We start from the raw sequence: 20,329 nt of genomic DNA on the forward strand, positions 1-20,329 counted from the left end.
GGTTTGTTAATGATGCAAGGTTGTCCATATTAATGGACGACCTTAATGTTTTCTTTTGGACTCATCAGTTGCCCCCCCATTCCCAAGTCTGATTTTGCTTTATGCTAGTCAGGCTTAGGGAATGTTTTTGACCTTTTTAGATTCAGGCTTCTTTAAGGTTCCGCCAAAAGAAAACATTAAGGTCGTCCATTAATATGGACAACCTTGCATCATTAACAAACCAAAAGATGTAACCACTCAAGCACATTCAACACATTAATGGCAACCATTACTCAGCGGTCTTAAACGCCCATCAATACAATAACTGTTACACATGGGCAATAATCACCTCCAATTATGTATGACAGCTATCCAAATCACCTATAAAAGGGTCAATCCATCTCACTTGTGAAGGTACGTCAAAAGCTACTACTAAACACTATCTAAATATGAAAAATATGGGTTCATACTAACTTAAGCATCGGAGGCTCCCCCACCGGGCACAACCCGGTGGTCTATTCGATCTATCTTTCCTTTATCTTGCAGGTCCTATGAGATCGTCTAATGCTTCGGATTGCGCGAGTGACCCAAACTGACGATTTTGGCATCATCAGTTTGGCGCCGTCTGTGGGAAGGCGATTAGTCATCTAGCTCTTCCTATAACAAAGGGTTCACTCGGTTCAATCTAGAGTACCTCATGGGTTGAGACCCAATGATTATCTCTTCACTACATATATATTTCTTGTCCATGAATAAAATCTTTCTAGATTTTTCTTTGAATTCATTGGTTATATATGTATTAATAAATTGTTTATGATGGCAAATGGAATCGTGGCTATGGAATAACAATTTCAGGGAGATTCAATTTTGTAGACTTCGAGTTCGATGGCGAAAATCTCAACAAACCCTCAAATGAAAGTCAATCAAAGAGGCAAGAAATTATGAGTTTGCGGTAAAGTATCTCTTATTTTATTCGATATATTAATACCATATATGAATAAAATTTAATAAGCAAACACCTAAAACTTTTGCTATGGCCTAAATATGTGTATATATATAATAATAATATAATTGAGGTCATGTGTCAAAATGTTATGCATGACATATAATTTCTTTTGATACATATTTGTATGTATCACAATGAATTTTTTGAGTTGTTATAAAGCCGTATGGATGATCTATTGTTAGTCAAAAAGGTTGCATGAATGATATATACCATGCTATATTGCTATATTATATAAGATGTTGCTTAAAGAGTTTATGTTGGACATAAGGTTTAAGAGTAAATTAGACTCTTTATTTAATTATAATATTTTAAATGGTCAATGGTCACTCAAATGGGAAATTTTGAAATTAATTTAATTTTCATTTGTGGCATAAACCGTTTCACTTTTTAAATTGATTGCAACGTGTTCATTGAGCCTTTATTTGTCAAACATTTTTGAATGTGTATATGCTGGAGTAATTAGTGTTGAATGCCATAATAAATTCTTTAATTGCATGCAAACATTATTTTTACTCTACACCATATGTTAGATGGTCCGGTGATAATTGAAATGTGAATTTTTAATGATAAGGCTCCATCTAACACCTATATATAAAAATATATATGATATGCTCAACATTATTAGAGAAAGAATGACTCCATAAAAAAAAAGGGTTAAGTCATTTCTATAAAAACAGTCTTTTCTATGTACTCCTTAGTGAGTATTTATAAACACTATTGTACTTTTAAAATTAAAATTAAAAAAAAAAAAAGTGTTTATGTGAAAATTTTAAATCTCATGAATATTTATGAACCCCACCAACTATGGTGTTTCTATATTGAAGAACCTTATATTGAGAAAAGTTCATGTGCCTTTAAATAATTGAGAATTTTATGTGGCACGTTTTTCATTTTAAAATTTTCTCAAATAGGGGGTATTGAAATTGAGGAATAAGAAGAAAAATAAATGATACCCTAATAATATCTTGGTTGATATTCATGGGTAATAAAGCCACAACATAAGGCCATCTCCCAAATTTATATGTGTATTTATTGGTGGCGAAAGTATAGTAGAAAATGCATAACATGGTTAGAATGCTCTATAGTCAGTAATGCATGAGTTATTAGTCCGTCAGTTGGTTAATGAAACTATGTTTTTCAATGAACAATTCCGAAAAGATTTAAAAGAAACCTTTAGGAATAAAATGCATGAATGGCATATTCGGCCTTGCACACAGAATAATTTTCAAAGTGAATGCAAGGTGGGACTGAGGTTGAAAGAGCCAAAGAATTATAAAATTTAGTCCTTACAAAATTACCACAATAGTTAAGCATAAATCATTTTCAAAATATTATGAAATTTTGAATCTTAAAATGTTCCACAATAGAACGAACAAAATTTACTATTCAAACTTTTCCATGTATAAATATAAGTTGCTTTGGCGTTGAGAATGGAGAATTTAAATGGTTCCATCTATACCTAATCATGCCTTCGAGCATTCAAAGGGAAAAATGTGGGACTCTCCCGATGTCACAATCTACATGTATGATTCAATAAAAGCGGCTATACAGGTACAATGTTTTTATTTTATGCTCGCACTAGTGACATCACCAAAGTAAGTACTTACTCACATATATGATATACGAGCAGAGCTTACTGTCTCTAAATACTAAATAGTATCAAGTTATTTCCACGTGATTCTATTAAACGGAAGGACATGTACTCTATATTAAGCTCATCATTTGAGAACAATTGAGATTATTAATTTGTTAGTATTTTTTGGAGCAAAATGAGTCTAGTAAAGCTTGACAAAATGGATCAACAAAAGGCTCGACATAAGAAAAATCATCCAGCTGAAAAAAAGGTCATGGCATAGGCACAACTGTTGAGAATGTCGTAGAGGTTTTCTTGCCAGATTTTCCTTTGGGACTAAGATTAAGTCCAAAGGAAGAAAAATACAGGTACAAACCATGACAGGCCCTTCTTTTGGTCATCATCCAATAGCGAATGTACCTTTCATGTTTGAACGGGGGCAAACCCTCTGGATATATCTACATCTTCAAATAGCTGGAACAAAATATAGCAACGATGGTGCCTAGTTCTTGGGCCTTAAGGTCAGATTTAAAATTTTCTTTTCCTTTTAGCTCTCTAAGTATTTGCAACAACGTTTAAAGTCAAGTTTTAGACATAATGACAAATATCATTATTGCCAAATAAAAACCTAGCTATAAGTTTAAAATAAGATCATAACTGTTTACTATGATAAATATGATGACTGTTTATCATAATGGCAAATGTCATTAAACACACCGAATTCCAACACTCTTTAAAAAGTTTAAACACTTTGCCAAGTGTTATTTAGTTGCAGGAGAATAGGGTAATAGTTATGAAAACGATTGTTGGAAAGACAAATTGCTTAATTATAAGATTAGTACAAACATGCACAATTGACACGGGCTAGATAATTTCTTGCTAAAGTTAAAAGACTTGACTAGTAATATCTGCTCTAGCTAGTGTGACCTATTTTAGACTTTTGATCTCTAGCCGATCAAATGATCTTAAGTCCATCCATTTCTTTTATTATTCTACTATCGCCAAAACCAAGAAAAAAGTAGAAATGATTGAATTGCCTATAGAGCATGTGCTTCATACATAAAATAAAACAATTTTATTTGATTGCATGGCATTAAGTGTGACTTTAATCCTCACTAAGTTTTTATACTCTTACATGAAATGATATTGGTTGGACATAAGCTATATCAATTCACCCAAAATTTTGTATAATATATAAACCTATAAGAGGTTTGCTAGATTACTAGCTTCAGATATGCAAAAAATAGATATTCCAAATTTTCTAAGGGAATGTCATAATTTGACGAAGAAAAACCCTTAAGAAGAAAATAGAGATATAGCCAAAAGTTCTGAAAATTCCATCTACATCACAAATGCCGAGTTTAACTCCTATAAATTATGGAGTTGTACAAATCCAATGAAGAAGAGCTCTATAAGTTCAATGACGAAGATTTCGTCAAGAAGACTACAACAATGAAAAGATCGAGGTATGGACACAATAGTATTGAGATTTAAGGTCTTCCATTGAGGTAACTCATTTCTTTCTTTCTTTTTATCCATGAGATCATTTTACTGAAACTAACTAAACATCAAGCTTGCATGATTATTACAAATGTGTATGTAGAACATGTTGAAAATATTGCTATAAAATTGTTACAATTATCACAATTAATATGACTATATTATTAGTAGTATATGTTTCATCGTCATGAATCTGAGAAGTTTTATTAAGTTTTCTAAACTTAAATTCTAGGTGATCGTGTTCCCAATATGTTCATGAATTTAAGTCTCAATAAATTTCCGCTATCTCCATCAACTCACCAAAATCTTCTTAAATTGCTCTAAAAATCACATACTGTGTAAGCACCTAACAAATACCAGTTTAAAGAAGCATATAGTCAAATAGCTTCAATTTTGGTACTTCTTTATGATTCATATAGAATACACTTTGTCTTGTATAGCATGCAATTGCACATTTGTACATCGTCATGCAGCTAGCACTATTGAAGTGACTTAAGCATACAATTAAAGAAGAAGGAACAGGAAATTGCTATTACAAACGGCAATGACCATAGACGTCAAAGCACACCAAAAAAAAAAAAAAGGGTTCCAATCGTGATAGAGCATTCCTCTAGTAGCCAACAAATGAGAATTACACTCTTCATGTTTGAACGGGGGCAACAACATGGCCTAGTTTTTATGCCTTCGAAAAATCGAAGGCAAAAGAGATCTAGGCCTTACACATGAAGTATCATGTTAAGCTTAAGAAAAATCTTGAAAAGAGAGGAGCTTGTCATCTTGAAAAGAGAAGAGTTTGTCAAGAAGATTCCAACAATAAAAAAAATCGAGGTATGTGACAAAATAATGTCGTCATTTAAGGTAACACATTTATTTCTGTCTCTTTTGTATTCATCTATAAAAATTTACACCTAGTAAGGTTTCATGCAAACATGTATGCATTACTAGACAGATCACAAAAGAGATAAAATTGTAAGATTACAAGGAACTAAGAAAGAGGTCCACCTAGGCTATTGGTAACTTATTAGTTATATATGAATTGTTCTAAAATTCTTGTTTAACCAAGCCTTGGCAAGTGCATGTGCTACTTAATGCAGATATCAACATGACCTCAAGAAGGTCCAAAACGACATAGCGTCAAGGAATCTTTCCAGCAATAAGTGACAAGATTCCTTAAATGGATGTAAGTCACCAAAAAATGGCTAAATGATAAGATTCCGCCAAGACGGATGTAAATCACTGACGAAGCCTAAGTGACAAGATTCCTTAGATGGATGTAAGTCACCAAAAAATGGTTAAGTGATAAGATTCCGCCAAGACGGATGTAAATCACTGACGAAGCCTAAGTGACAAGATTCCTTAAATGGATGTAAGTCACCAAAAAGAAAAATGGACAAGATTCTGCTAGATCGATGTAAATCGCTGACAAAGCCTAAGTGACAAGATTCCTTAGGTGGGTATAAGTCACCAAAAAATGGCTAAGTGATAAGAGTCCCCCAAGACGGATGTAAATCACTGATAAAGCCTAAATGACAAGATTCCTTAAGTGGATGTAAGTCACCAAAAAATGGCTAAGTGATAAGATTCCGCCAAGACGGATGTAAATCACTGACGAAGCCTAAGTGACAAGATTTCTTAGATGGATGTAAGTCACCAAAAATGGTTAAGTGATAAGATTCCGCCAAAATGAATGTAAATCACTGACGAAGCCTAAGTGACAAGATTCCTTAAGTGGATGTAAGTCACCAAAAAATGGTTAAGTGATAAGATTCTGCCAAGACGGATGTAAATCACCGACAAAGCCTAAGTGACAAGATTCCTTAAGTGGGTGTAAGTCACCAAAAAATGGCTAAGTGATAAGAGTCCCCCAAGACGGATGTAAATCACTGATAAAGCCTAAATGACAAGATTCCTTAAATGGATGTAAGTCACCAAAAAATGGTTAAGTAATAAGATTCCGCCAAGACGGATGTAAATCATTGACGAAGCCTAAGTGACAAAATTCCTTAAATGGATGTAAGTCACCAAAAAGAAAAATGGACAAGATTCCGCTAGATCAATGTAAATTGCTGACAAAGTCTAAATGACAGCTCCGAAACTAGATGTAAGTCACCCAAAAGTGGCTAAGTGACTAAATACCCTTAGACGAGTGTAAGCAAACAAGGATTCTCACACAAACGCAAGAAATCGCAAGAAATCAAGAATATCAAACACGACAACCAGAAAATGAATAAAAGAAGAAGCATCGATGAGATAAAAAATGGTCGTCCAAAGAAATCACCTTATTCTTCAGCAGTGATAAAAAATGGTCGTCCAAAGAAATTAGCTTGCTCTTTAGTAGTGATAAAAAATGATCGTCCAAAGAAATTAGCTCACTTTCAAGATCAATCTATGATCCCTCGAACGTCCAAAAAGACCTTCAAAAGGTAGATACTAAAAGGTCGTCATAGAAATACTAGCATTCCTGAAGAAGAAAATAGTTGAAGATAAAGTAGTTGAAGATAAAGAAGCCTGAATCTAAAAAGGTCAAAAACATTCCCTAAGCCTGACTAGCATAAAGCAAAATCAGACTTGGGAATGGGGGGGCAACTGATGAGTCCAAAAGAAAACATTAAGGTCGTCCATTAATATGGACAACCTTACATCATTAACAAACCAAAAGATGTAACCACTCAAGCACATTCAACACATTAATGGCGACCATTACTCAGCGGTCTTAAACGCCCATCAATACAATAACTGTTACACATGGGCAATAATCACCTCCAATTATGTATGACAGCTATCCAAATCACCTATAAAAGGGTCAATCCATCTCACTTGTGAAGGTACGTCAAAAGCTACTACTAAACACTATCTAAATATGAAAAATATGGGTTCATACTAACTTAAGCATCGGAGGCTCCCCCACCGGGCACAACCCGATGGTCTATTCGATCTATCTTTCCTTTATCTTGCAGGTCCTATGAGATCGTCTAATGCTTCGGATTGCGCGAGTGACCCAAACTGACGATTTTGGCATCATCAATACTTTATACCAAATGAGACTCTACAAATATATATCATTTTCAATTTCATTTTTTGATAAAGTTACGTTGATAACAACTTATTCTTCTGTGTTTTTATTTAGTTTTCTAATTTCTACATTGATAATTAAGTTTTAAGAAAAAATTCTATCCTATTTCCTTACAACCATCAATCACTTTTTTTTTTAATGTTACATTCATATCGACATTTTTTTTTTTATCATACTATTCATATGACTTTTTTTTTTTTTTTTTTAGTTCAAATTGCAGCAATTCTTTTAGCTCAAAAAAAATTTTAAATAAATCATCTTCTTTGTTCTTATCAACTTTTCTTCTATGACTTTATCGCTTTTTTGGATAAAGTTATGTTGAGTTTAACTTCTTCTTCTTTAAATAACTTGAAACTTCTAAACTGATTATAACTAAAAAAAAAATCTATACTATTTCCTTATTAGCATCATTTACGTTTACTTGCTTCTTCTTCTTCTTTTTATTTATTTTTTTTAACATTATGTTCATCTCATTGATGTCAACATTTTATTCTTATATATTCTTAGGAACAACAACTTCTTCTTCTTTTCTCTCCCCATTATCAATAATTCTCATTATCTTAAAAATGAGGTGTCCATTGCTATTGCAACAATGGTGGATAGCTACATATCTCATGCAAGCATACATGAACTTAAATTGCCTTTCAATATTTTGAATGCTTTATTATTTGCTAGATGTGATTAGGCTCAAAAGTATATGCTTTATTATTTTTTTGGATCATTTAAATACACCACTATTAAGTTAATAGGAATTTTTTATATAATTTTTTTAAACTAAATGAAATATATTTGTCAAATCGGATTTATTCATGTTGTTCCCTTTTTCTTTTCTTTTTTTATATTTATATTTTGAATATTATCACTTAATACTTATTTATGTAAAGTTTTCATAAAATAATGTATTGGTTTGCAACATTAATTAATATTTTTTGCTAATTATTGGTATAATTTTTTATTCCCAACAAATTTTCATTAATCAATTATTTTTTGGTTTTAAATTGCAAAATTTTGAAATTTCAATTCCTGAATTTTCATAATCTTTAAAAAGTCATCATTCTTCCAATATCAATTTTTTTGTGCATTTATTATTTTTACTCTTGAGCCATCACTATAAAATAAGGTTTTTTTCCTTTACAATTATTGTACTTATTGGACTAAACTTATTTGACTAAAATAGAAATCAAAGTTGAAATGATAGCTATTTAAAAAAAAAAAAAAAAATTTATTTTAAAGCGGTCATAGACTCATATGCAATTTTACAATCTATATGGTTCTTTTTTTTTTTTTTTTTTTTTTTTTTTTTTCAAGTTTGTCATAAAATATTTCAAGCATATCCCAAGAAAGGTTTGTAATCTATATGTAGATCCTTTAAATTCATATGCAAATAGTTTGATACATGTAACTACAAATGACATTATAGTACAACTGGCCGGTATGCTAGAAGATAATTTTGTATTGAGGTGTTATCGCTATTATACCAATGCAATTTATTCATTTCATTATAAGAATTATTTATTTTGTTACAATAATTATTAAAAAAAATTATTAACAAAAATAAAAACAACAATCTCCAAAAGCACTCTGCGTTCTTTAGTTCTTTTTCCTTTTATGTTTCATCAAACTTTTTCTAATTGACCAAAATATCTCTCATATATGTTAACATTAAACTTGATAAGAAAACTTTACATACCTTTTTGTTTTGAAGGTGCTCTAAGAACCAAAATCAATGCAAGAGGCTATATAGCAGAGTGGTGTTGGAAGCATAGAAGTAGTTTTCTTAAATAGGAGAGAGTACAGACTGTGAGAGAGTGTTATTGTATTTGGCTAGAAGTCTAACTTGTGTTAGGTTTTTTATTTATTTTATTGTATTCTATTTTTTATTTTTATATGCATAAATAGAGAGTATAAGGAGTCTAGGGACGGTGGGAGAGTATCTTGTCGTCAAATTAGATATTTGAGATTTAAACCCTGCATGCCCTAAAGTCTCCACCAACTTCTCGTCATGTTGCTACTTATTAAGCCATGCTTTCCACATGCCCAAAACCTTGTTAAACTCCTCAACCTCTATTTATAATAAGTGATTTTCTCTCTTAGTAATCGACTGTCAATTGCATATGAGGGCTAGATTTCTCAACTAACCCATGACTTGATAAACCAATAAAATCCTCAACTTGATAATAAAAATAATCAAAGTTGACGTTGAAGACCCTCTCAAATTTGAATCAGATGTTGAGTATTACCTATGATTCTAAATACTTTGTACCACAAATTTCACGGGAGATAAACAAAGACTAAAAATAATGAAAAGCACAAAAAAAGAAGGATAAGATTAGAGATGGACCTTGGAGAAATACTGTGGCAGGACCAGAGCAAAGAATTAGAAAAATGCAGATGACAAAAAAAAAATTACAAAGATTTAGTGGTGAGACTTGTGCGGCAAAAACTATAAACAAAAAGAGAGAAATAGAGAATTGTGTATTTTAAATGCAAAGGAAGGGTTTAATGGTTTTTATTACTATTTGAAATTCCAATAGTAGAGTTTGTTATGGACTAAAATTGCCAAAAGTAGGCGTGTTCTAATTGGAATTGGAACATAAAATAAATAAATAAAATAATTATGATGTGTTATAGATATAGATATAGTTTTATTTAAAAATAATAATAATGATGTGGCAAGCTTTGTAGAGATTAATAAAAAGTCAAAGGTTTTGGCTATATATATATATATAGATAAGTGGTCATAATCTGTTCATGAGGGTCAGCATTGGTGAAGCTCAGTAAGATAATTTTCAGGTGGTGTTTATTTGGTTTTATTTTTTATGGCCACTGAAGATGAGAAAAATCACTATCATCCATCATATAGCGAAAGAAGAGAAATTTAGCATCGTCCATCAAGCCAGCATTGTCAATGTGATGAATGACTACAACATACATTAAATGAGTTCCCCACAAATGACATGAGTAACGGCTAACTCGCCAAACACACAAAAGCATAACCGACAAACCAATGGGCAAAAGACCATTGAAGTCTATAATGTCTCCGCATTCATTACTGATGAGAGTTAATTTATCAAGATCGTCGATCTCTCGACGAATGGATTAAACGCTATTCAATGCATGGAGCAACGTATGGACATCAATGATGGATGAAGCCATAAAAGACATTCAATGCCCAAGACAGCTAAGGAGTAACATACGGGCACCAACGAATGAATAACCGTTGGCAGACAATAAAAGCCAGCCATTAATACTAACAGCTCTATATCTCATAAATGTAGATACTCATTCAGACAATGAATACAAGGGCTATAAAACCCACACAAGCCAAAGGGAGAAAGGTAGACAATTCTCATCCCAAAAACTATTTCCAAGTTGAATTTTTTTGCGATATACTCCAATTGAATTCCTTTCTAACTTAATTATTGAATGCCCTTTGGCACACACCACATTGGAGTACTTCTTTTTCTCTATTTCATATCTTATCGCAGGTTCATCTCTAGACGAATCCAACGCCTTCGTCCATCTGTATTGACAAGGAGTTCAACTAACGATTTTCTGCATCATCAGCTATAAAGCCAGAGAAGAACAGCACCAAAAGCTATAAAGCAAGAGAAGAACAATACCAAAAGGTTCGTCTCTGGATGAAGTCGACACCTTCATCCGTCTGTATTGATGAGAAGTTCAACTGACGATTTTTTACATCATCAGTTTGGCACCATTTGTGGGAAACGTTTTCAAAGCCATACAGTTTCCCTTTTCTTGACAAAAGAATCCCTCTCGAAACCAGATGGATTCCACAACACAATTGCAAGATCTCACACCTGCTATGTTGACATCATCCATCTACACATACAAAGAACTCAACTGAGGATTTTTTGTATCATTAGTAGGGACTGAGTGATTAGCCATCGCTTTAATCCTAAGATAAAAGGTCATATGGTACAAACTCAATCGATGACATCAGTCAATCCAAAAATTGGAAATCCCCCCGGTTTAAAAAATTTCATGCTGTATATCTACTTGGTTGGCAAAGTTTGATGGGGGACCTTAGGTAATAAGCTCTCTTTATGTCTTGATTTCATTATTCTTTTTCTATAATTTGAAGTTTTAAGTGTTGGAGTAAGATATATATGAGTTAGAAAAACAATTTGTTGGACTAAAATTGGGTTGAGAACAGGCTTCTATTGCCGCTGTATTTTAGTTTTTGCTACATTATCAGATACCCAAGTGAGAGGCTTGGTTGTGAGTCTTTTAGCCTAGCTATGTTTGCATTCTTGGATTTTATAGTGATAATTATTTAGTTGATTTACCGTTAGAGGGGGCTTCTTTCACCTGGTTCAAAGATTCTGGTATCCTCTATGTTAAGAATTGACATGTCACGACCTTACTTGAACAGGATCTGTTCTATAGAATCATACCTCTGGTATCCTTGATCACCAAGAATTGACAGGTCTTTATAAGCTGGTGGTGCTCTCTTTGTGGTTTTTTTGAACACAATGTTGGTAATTTAATTTTGATTGTATACAAGAGGCGAAAGTGATTCCAACTTTCTTGTATTTATCTTGTAGCACTTTGGCTTTATGTGAATTAAACGGTTTTAATTTGAGTCTTGGTATTTGCATCATAATTCATAACATTAGCACTGGTTCCCATTTCTACTACCATCTACTTGCACTTACCAATACTTTTTATAACTTGAGATTTCAGTCGTGAATTTGGTCATTTGCTCTACCTCTTATGATTTTTGGAGTTTTTGTCGGTATGGCGATTTATTGTCATTGGGAGTCATATAAAATATAAGATCTGCATGCTTTAAAGACTTGCTGTTCTCTAAATGCCTAAGAAGTGTGGGGCTGTGCTTCCTTATGTCCGCTCTATAGGTGAGTTGGTAGGGTCTCAAAGTTATATAATTTTCTCTTGTATTGTTGGATCTTTATGTCCTGCGGTTTGTTGTTGGTCTAAAGTCTTGAATCTCGATGTGTTTGCAGGAGGGGAAATTGTGATTTAGTTGCGCAATAGAGTGTGTAGAAGTCTTTAATCTTTCTTGCTCTTAGGTTATAAGCAATTTTTTTTTTCTTTTATATCATTCTCTTTTGATTTCACATGTTGCTTATGAGTATTTTAATGTAATGATCCTAAGAACATGATCATGTCCCTTTTTCAATTTATTTAATGGATTATCTTGCTTGGCAGTTTTTGAAGGCCTGTATGTTGCAGCAATAGATCGATTTGGTTCTCTTTATTAGGAGTACAAATATATAAACTTTCCTTTGCCTTGTTGTCTAGAAGGTTATTATGTGTTCAAGAATCTAAATTCATTTTGTAAATGAAAATTGGTATTGCATTGTGTGCATTTCAAGCTACATTTGTCTGGCTTTAATAAACTCTAGCACTGCTCAGCATGATTGTCCTGGTTCCTTTTCTATTCCCATCGGCTTTTACTTATGACAACTTTTTCATACTTAAGATAATCAATTTATGATTCATTGTTATTGGCAATAATATGATGAGCAGTTGTATTCTTTCAACATGGCTGCTCTTTAAATGTCAGAACAGTAAAGGTCTGTGCTTCCTTATGTGTTCTGTATAGGGTTTCAAAGTTATATGGATTTTTATTACTTGAAAAAAAAAAAAAATTGTTTGGTTGGACTGTGAAAGGGGATATTTTGGGGTTCTATGACTCCTTTAACTTAATTCTTGTGTTCAAAAAAATTTAATGCTGTATATCTTCACAGGCAATGAAGTTGGATGGGGACCTTAGGCAATAAGCTTTCTTTATTTCTTGATTTTTTTGTACTTCTCCTAAAATTATAAAAACAATTTGTTGGACTGACATTGGGGTTGAGATCAGGCTTCTGTTTTGTTTTCTCAATAATCTCATATTGGTACTTTTCCCATTAGTATGACTGACTTTTATATTTTTGAAAGGAAAGAATTTTATATTGATTATAGTTACTTACCATAACCTTATTGGCTTTGCTGCTGTGTGTGTGTGTGTTTTTTTTTTTTTTTGGATTTTCACTTATATATATGTATATATATATTTTTTTTCTTTGTTGTCATTTAAAAAAAAATAATGATGCATATTTTTAACTTAACAATTTTTTTATATAAAAAAAATCTGTATTACTATTAGTGCAGCTTGGATGTCTTCTCAGGCTGCATTGTCTGGTTTTATTTACTTTTAGGGGTAATGGTGCTTTGGCTATGTTTGATTTGGTTTTGCTCCTCTTTCCTTCTTCTTTATAATTTAAAGTTGTCCCGAACTATGTAGCTGTGATTCTATGATTTTCAGTTTGCTCATGTGGGAAGTCGATGTCGGAGCCATCAAGGATTTAAGCTCTCATCTAGTGCCTGTACATCTATATTATTTTTGTGTTTTTATTGATGTTTTCTTGCTTTTCGGGGAACCTAGTTACCGTGTATTGGCAGTTCCATTTCCAGTTTGGATTGCCACTTAAATGTTGGTATTTTGGAAGCATGATTTTTTATTTTGGTGCCTCGCAGCTTAAGAAACATAGTTTGATTTGGTGTTAAGCTCTCTTTTCCTCTTGCTTTCATTATTTACTCTTGCAATCATAAGAACTGTAACTGCTTTTCTTAGGCGTTGGTTTCCTGTACAGTTTTAAATTCCGGTATTACTCAATGAGGGCTTGAAACTCTCAGTGCTATTCTTGTCCTTTTGTCTTGCGTTTTTGTTTGATTTTTAGTCTCTCTCTACATGAAGGTTCTTTTTCAACCCGTTTGGTTTCAAAATATTAAATAAGTAGATTATAGATTAACTTTTTACATATAATCTAATTTACTTATTAATAAAAATCATGCATATTCCACTAGAGTCATCCACATAAAATAAATGTAATAAATTAAAATAAAAACAAAATAGCATAGGTGAAAAAAATGCAATAAAATTCAAACCTTTTGATAATACTTTTTATATTTATTAGGAAATACATATAAAAAAAAAAATACTTTAGGTGTTTAAAGATTAATATTTACAAATTTAAAAATAAAATTTTTTTGTGCATTATTCCATTCTAATTCCTTCCCGATACCTCCCAAGTTAAATTCCGAATTGGATCCCAAATTGACGGGTTAGTGCGAGCTTATTCACGCGGTAAATCTCTGTCTGGCGGATCCTAAATTGACGGGTTAGTGTGAGCTTATCCATGTGGCCAATCTTTGTCTAGCCCGAGGAAATTTTGCACGCCTCCGTCACCTTTTGGGAGGCTTACACCCCATATAAACTGTCTACCTGAGATTGTCACTTGGCCCATAGGTCTTGAAAGAAGGTTAGAATTCTAGCTCTTTAATAACTAATACATCTAAAAGTTTAAACGTACACTAACGAGCCATACTAGCCTAGTCTTTTGGTCTATTTGGTTCATTTTGGTCCTATTTCGTCCACTTTAGTTTTATTCGGTCCATTTGGTCTTATTCGGTCCACTCTGGTTCTACTTGGTTCATTCAGTCCACTTTGGTTCTATTCGGTCTGCTTTGGTCCTATTCAGTCGATTTGGTCTTATTTGATTGTATTTGGTGCACTTCGGTCCATTTTTTCCACTTCAGTTTAATTTGGTCCATTTCGATCCACTTGGTCCTATCCTGTCAATTTCGGTCCACATTGGTTTTTTTTCTATCCATTCGGTCCATTCTGTCCACTTTGGTCATATTGGGTCCATTCTGTCTACTTTGGTCCTATTCCGTCTTATTCAGTCTACTTTGGTCCCATTTTGTCTAATTTGATCCACTTTGGTCCATTTGTGTCAACCTTGGGTCCATTTGCTCAATTTGGTCCATTCGGCATTTTTGTGCACTTACATAATGGGAAAAGACAGGTTTGAGTTGAAAGTATTCTAAATCCAATATTTAAAAAGAAAAGATCTCAAATTTGTAATATCTAAAATGTTAAGCATATTCTTCTAAAAGAAAAAAAAAAAATTTATGCATATTATTTATTGTTATTATGCTCTTATTGAGTCACATTAAAGTAGCATTTTAGTTCATTTCGGTCCAGCTAAATTTAAGTGAAAGTCTTAAAACATGAAAGCTATGAATATACAAATGTAATCTTTAGGGTAATTACCCATTTATTTTAACCTCATTACTTTTAAATGAATTGCATGAGGTTGATTCAAAATAAATAAATAAATAAATATATATATATATATATATATATATATATAATTTTTATTTAACTATTATGTGCAAGAAAATGGATAGTGACTAGTTTATATTAAAAGAGGAATTTGGATAGAATTTGGTTATATGTTCATTATCGAATCTGTTAATTGTAGTTTCTCAAAAAAAGAAAGAATTTGTTAATTGTAAAATTTTTATCATAAAATGTACTATCTTTCTCCATTTCAAAACAAATGGAGGAATGATCCTTTTCCCAGCTTTTTAACTCGAAGGATTAACAAGCTTTCTTCTGAAAGTGTAGTTGCAGCTCAGTATGATTTGAAGCTCAATGCGATAGAAGAAGTTCAAAGTTCTTTGAAGCTCAAAAATATATATGCTGGTCAATGGGATTTAAAACTATTTTTAAATACAACACATTATAGATACATTTTTATCTGCAGCTAATTGGTGCAGATTTTCAGCCCACCATGAAAAGGAATAAGCGGGCAATCAAATATGTCAAGGAATGCTGTCATGTAAAATAGTTTCCACAAGGCCCACAACCCAGTGACCACTTCAAAGTTTCAAACTATCTAATGTTTATCCCATTCTTAAACGGACCAAAATGGACTTTATTCATGCACCTTATAAAGACCTTTACACGATAGAAATTCCAATCTAACAATGAGATAGAGATAAACTTAAGCTATCCTAAAACAATAAGATAAGAGATAAGATAACACCTATGGCAAAATTTGTTGAAAAGCATCTTTTTGGAAAAATATTAGTAAAAAAGTATGCGGATGAAACATTTTAGTAAGTTAGACTATTTTTTTTTTTAAGAAAAAAAAAGTGGAACTTAAGTCTATGAAACTTGAATTCCAAGATTTTTTGCAAGGAACTCGAGTTCTGTTCAAATGGAACTTGAGTTTCCTAGGCTCGAGTTCCACGTTTTTTTTTGGTTCATGTTAGACTTTACGCAAGAGGGAATTGGGTTGGAACTCAAGTTTGTTAAACTTGAGTTCCGAAAACAGTCCAATTTATTAAAATGTTTTATCCACATGCTATGCACCAAAAGTTTTTCTAAAAAGTTACTATTTGGCAAATTTTGCCTAACACCTATAGTAGAACAATGCTTTTGAAAATATCGACACAGAGGATATTATTCAAAAAGAAAACCCATCAACTAATACTCAATTAAATTAGTACAGATACAGCTAAACCACGTAGCCTATCGCGGTTTTATACAGACATAGAGTTCAAATTTGGATTTAAAATAGGGAAATAAGTGTTGCACACAGACCATTTTACACAATTTTACAGAGTCTAAAAAACAACTGAAAATATAGAATGGGCAAATGTAATACTTTTTTACATTTTTTTTTTCTAGCATTCTGATCAAACACACTAATTTTTTGGTCATCCCAGTCAGAACGTCAATTTTTCTAACCCAATTTTCTGCCGTGTATTTCTGTCTCAAAAAATTCATAATGTAGGTGAGAGACTATTGCTGAAATAATCTAAGTTGGTGACAGATGGTGAATATTAAAATTTAAACTAATAAAAAGTAGAACCTTTTTTTTCTGAGGGAATAAGAAGCAAAATTTTAACAATTTCTATTATTTTAAAATTTTACTAGCCTTAAAATTTTTTTTTTTTTACTACATAAATGAATGTAAACGAATAAGGGGGTGTCCAATACAGAACTTTACTTTAAATGAGAGGAATACAACTGTGATATTAAGATAAACTATCAAAACATATTAACACTTGCATTCGGATACCCCAGATATGATAAATTTGGGTTTATTCAGATATCAAGTTTTATGAAATTACTACGCTGATGCACCAGCATCAAGCAATAACTTCAACTTCTAGCCATATAAGGCAAGTTTATTAATGCATATTAACCAGTTATTATTTACAGAATTGCTCGTCCTTGAGAGGAGTCACATTATGCATCCAAAGTCTCAACTCTTGTGTACAACATATATAGTACTCTACAAGAAGCTGAATGTTCTTGCTTGTCAGTTGCCAATAGACAATACAGCTTACTTTGTTATCTTAAAATGACTAATTTGGACGTTTTCAACACTTAGTTTCTGGAAATTACTCCGCTTTCTGTGAGTTATAAATTTGCCCCAGCTGTATGCCCTATATTTAGCAGGGTTTTGCTCACTTGTCAGCTCCTCCAAGGGCTCAACCATGGTGTAGGATGATGCGTGTAAGAAAAATGCAATGGAGAACCTTTCCCTCTCTGAGTTCACCACCACTCTATGCTCCACACTCTCATACTCGTCATTGGTCCAAACCTGCATAATTTTCCTTCTCTGAGTGAAACTGGTCTATAATAAAAGCCCCCAAATACATACCAATTCCAATATAGGGATGGTATTAATTTAATTGGACTAGTAATTATATCAATATGTTTTGTATATATGCATACATAGAAAAGTAGACAAAAAATGATTATGCATATTCTTTGCTTTAGGAATTGTACACACAGTGTAGATACACAATGTCAAATACGATAATGTTATCAACTTATACTCTTTCAATTTTCCAAGGAAGAACTTTGCTTGTAAATGGTTCCTTGGGTTTTTTAGTCAATCATGCACCCAGTAATTGGTATTTGACAGCAAACATGTTGTACTTAGAATCTTAATTTGATTAATTGAAAATGGTACCTGAGTGGTGTCACCAATGTTGATGATATAAGCATCTGGGGCGGATTTGACTCGAACCCACTCTCCATCTGTTTTCCGCTTCACTTCCAATCCTCCAACATCATCTTCGTTAAGGATGGTCAAGACACCACTATCCTGGTGTCTACCAAGACCTAGAGCTAAGTGAGGGGCAGGGCAAGGATTATAATGATTGAGTCGGATGTAGCTGGTTTGATCTTTGAAAAAGCCATGGAACCTATCTGCTGGCAAGCCTAGGCTCAGAGCAATAAGTTCCATCAACTTGTAAGCTAGCTTTACCATCTCTTGAGTATATTCTTGGCATACCTCCCTGGTTAGTTGTCAAGGTATTCCATCAGTTCACATAGGTTTCATCCTTGAATTTGTCCTCAAACCAGACTTCAAATTTGTTTTTCACTCTAAAAGAAGAAACAATTTTTTGCGGAAACTTCTCCTATTGTTAGTACTATTTATTGTATGACTTAAACAACAATCCATAACTCAACCAGCACTCATATGGCTTGCCAAATAATCTCAATTCCTGCCAAATATACCATGATAAATGGCAAATTGGCAACTGAACCTAAAGCAGGGGTAGTGCCCAAATTTTGGAAAGCATAAGAGAAAGAAAAGATATGAAAACAAAAAGGAAATTGCTACAGGTACCGAAAATATGCGCCGGATTCTTCACAACTTATTGCTTTTGTATTGCAGTGCCAGGCCTGGGGTGAATGCTTGTGAGATGGGTGTGAAAAATCCGGTGCATTTTTTCGGTGCCTATGGCACTACTCAAACAAAAGGCTAGGAAAGGCCACAGTGCTTATTGCTTAAGGTGTTTCAACTTTTGAGTTTTAAATCAATAGTATAAGAGTTAACCTTAGGCCACAGTGCAATAACTAGCTTATTGCGCGCACCATCCACTCTCTTGTGGTAAATATCTAAGTGTGTGCTGCGATTTTACAAGGACGCTATACACTGTAGTCCTAAAATAATTGAACATTAAGCATATATTCTACTTGGTTCTCCCCCTTTACAAGGTTTCTCATCCATGAACAATACATCAAATTGAATGTTGCATGTTGAAGGAAGATATGAAAAAAAAGTGGAGCAAGCAAGGGTTATATCCAGAGTTTGCTAGAAAAGTGAAGTCAGTCAGTGGAGCCTGCTAGCAATGGGCTGTACTCATATGCTGTAAAGAATGCATGTACTGTGTTTATTATAGAGAGGTGATCTCACCAAATTAACGAAAACAGTGCTAGCAAAGCATATACTTATACAATCAACAATGCGTATGTCACTAACGTACTAACTATGAATCATGCTAATGACTTATATATATATATATATATATATGAATCAAAATTCATGAACATATCAATTTATTTTAGCAAGCTAGTTGTATTAATTGGTAATTGAGCTTATGAAATTTGTTGCTTTTGACTGGCTATATACTGCCAAACAGAGTAATTATTCAGTATTCAAAGTTTCAAACATCCCAAAAGGAGAAAAAGGAAAAACAAACTACTCCAGACCCTGATTATAATTCTCAGTCTTCCATTCCATAATAACTATTTTTCCTTTTTCTTCTTTTGGGTTGTTAGTAAAAAGAATTATAATTCTCAGTCTTCTGTTGGATTTTTATGTTAGTAAAAAGAATTATAACCAGACTTTTGTTTAATTACTAAGACATAAATGATCTATAATAATTAGTACTATAATTTACAAAAACATATTTTCATAGAACATAAATTATGTTAAATTACCTTAACTCAGGTGGGTACTGAGGCCACTGGTTTTTCCACTCCGTGACTTCTTCATCATCAGGCTCAGGCGAGGCTGGGACAGTAACGGGATCATTTATGGTAAAATCAAACACCTCCCTCCAATCCTTAACATTCTTAGTATGTTCATTGTCATAGTGACCATACACCTTTTTCTCACTCTTCCTCACCTTACTCTTCTCTTCCGCAGTCAGCGCAGAGAATTTTCTCGATGCACTATAAATCTTCTCGCGCTTCTCTAAAGGCACCCCATGGTTGATCACCTGGAAGAACCCCCACTCCTTGCATGCACTGCCTATCTCTTTGACAAGGCCTTCAATGGCAGAAACATTGTCAGGGGAGTGTATAGGAGAAAGATCGATTAATGGGATGCCTTGGCCTTCGATGTAGGAGATTTTTGGCCTGTGTTCAGGTTCTTGGATGAAAGCTGGGTCAACCTCTCCCATGGTGATTGGTGATTTTTTGTTTGTGCAAAGTGAGGGTTTTCCTTTGTTCTTAGAGAGAGATTGAGTTTGATGTACATTGAACTTGGGCGTGATTTTGTTAGTGCGAAGAGACGGTTCTCTTCATTACAGATGGAAATGTTATGACTAGGGGACAAACCAAGCGTGC

General features: G+C 33.1%; 1 protein-coding gene across 1 annotated transcript; it reads right to left on the reverse strand.

Moving 5' to 3' along the window:
- Nucleotides 1-17,044: 17,044 nt before the first annotated feature.
- On the reverse strand, nucleotides 17,045-20,324 carry LOC115968849 (protein DMR6-LIKE OXYGENASE 2-like). Its single transcript, XM_031088366.1, has 3 exons — nucleotides 19,700-20,324; nucleotides 17,940-18,267; nucleotides 17,045-17,564 (listed from the first exon to the last, which is right to left on the reverse strand). Exons 1-3 carry the CDS (start codon nucleotides 20,161-20,163, stop codon nucleotides 17,304-17,306), a joined length of 1,053 nt encoding a protein of 350 aa, XP_030944226.1. The 5' UTR covers nucleotides 20,164-20,324; the 3' UTR covers nucleotides 17,045-17,303.
- Between the last annotated feature and the right edge of the window lie 5 nt (nucleotides 20,325-20,329).

Source organism: Quercus lobata, chromosome 11 (genome assembly GCF_001633185.2).
Source record: "Quercus lobata isolate SW786 chromosome 11, ValleyOak3.0 Primary Assembly, whole genome shotgun sequence".
Lineage (NCBI taxonomy): Eukaryota > Viridiplantae > Streptophyta > Magnoliopsida > Fagales > Fagaceae > Quercus > Quercus lobata.

What these genes read in the sequence shown, in the direction of transcription:
- LOC115968849 (XM_031088366.1), bottom strand. Translation starts at nt 20,163, where the DNA reads ATGGGAGAGGTTGACCCAGCTTTCATCCAAGAACCTGAACACAGGCCA. An exon ending in CAGTACCCACCTGAGTTAAG is followed by an intron (nt 18,268 to 19,699) that starts GTAATTTAACAT and finishes ACAACTAACCAG; the next exon opens with GGAGGTATGCCAAGAATATA. An exon ending in ACATTGGTGACACCACTCAG is followed by an intron (nt 17,565 to 17,939) that starts GTACCATTTTCA and finishes AAAATTATGCAG; the next exon opens with GTTTGGACCAATGACGAGTA.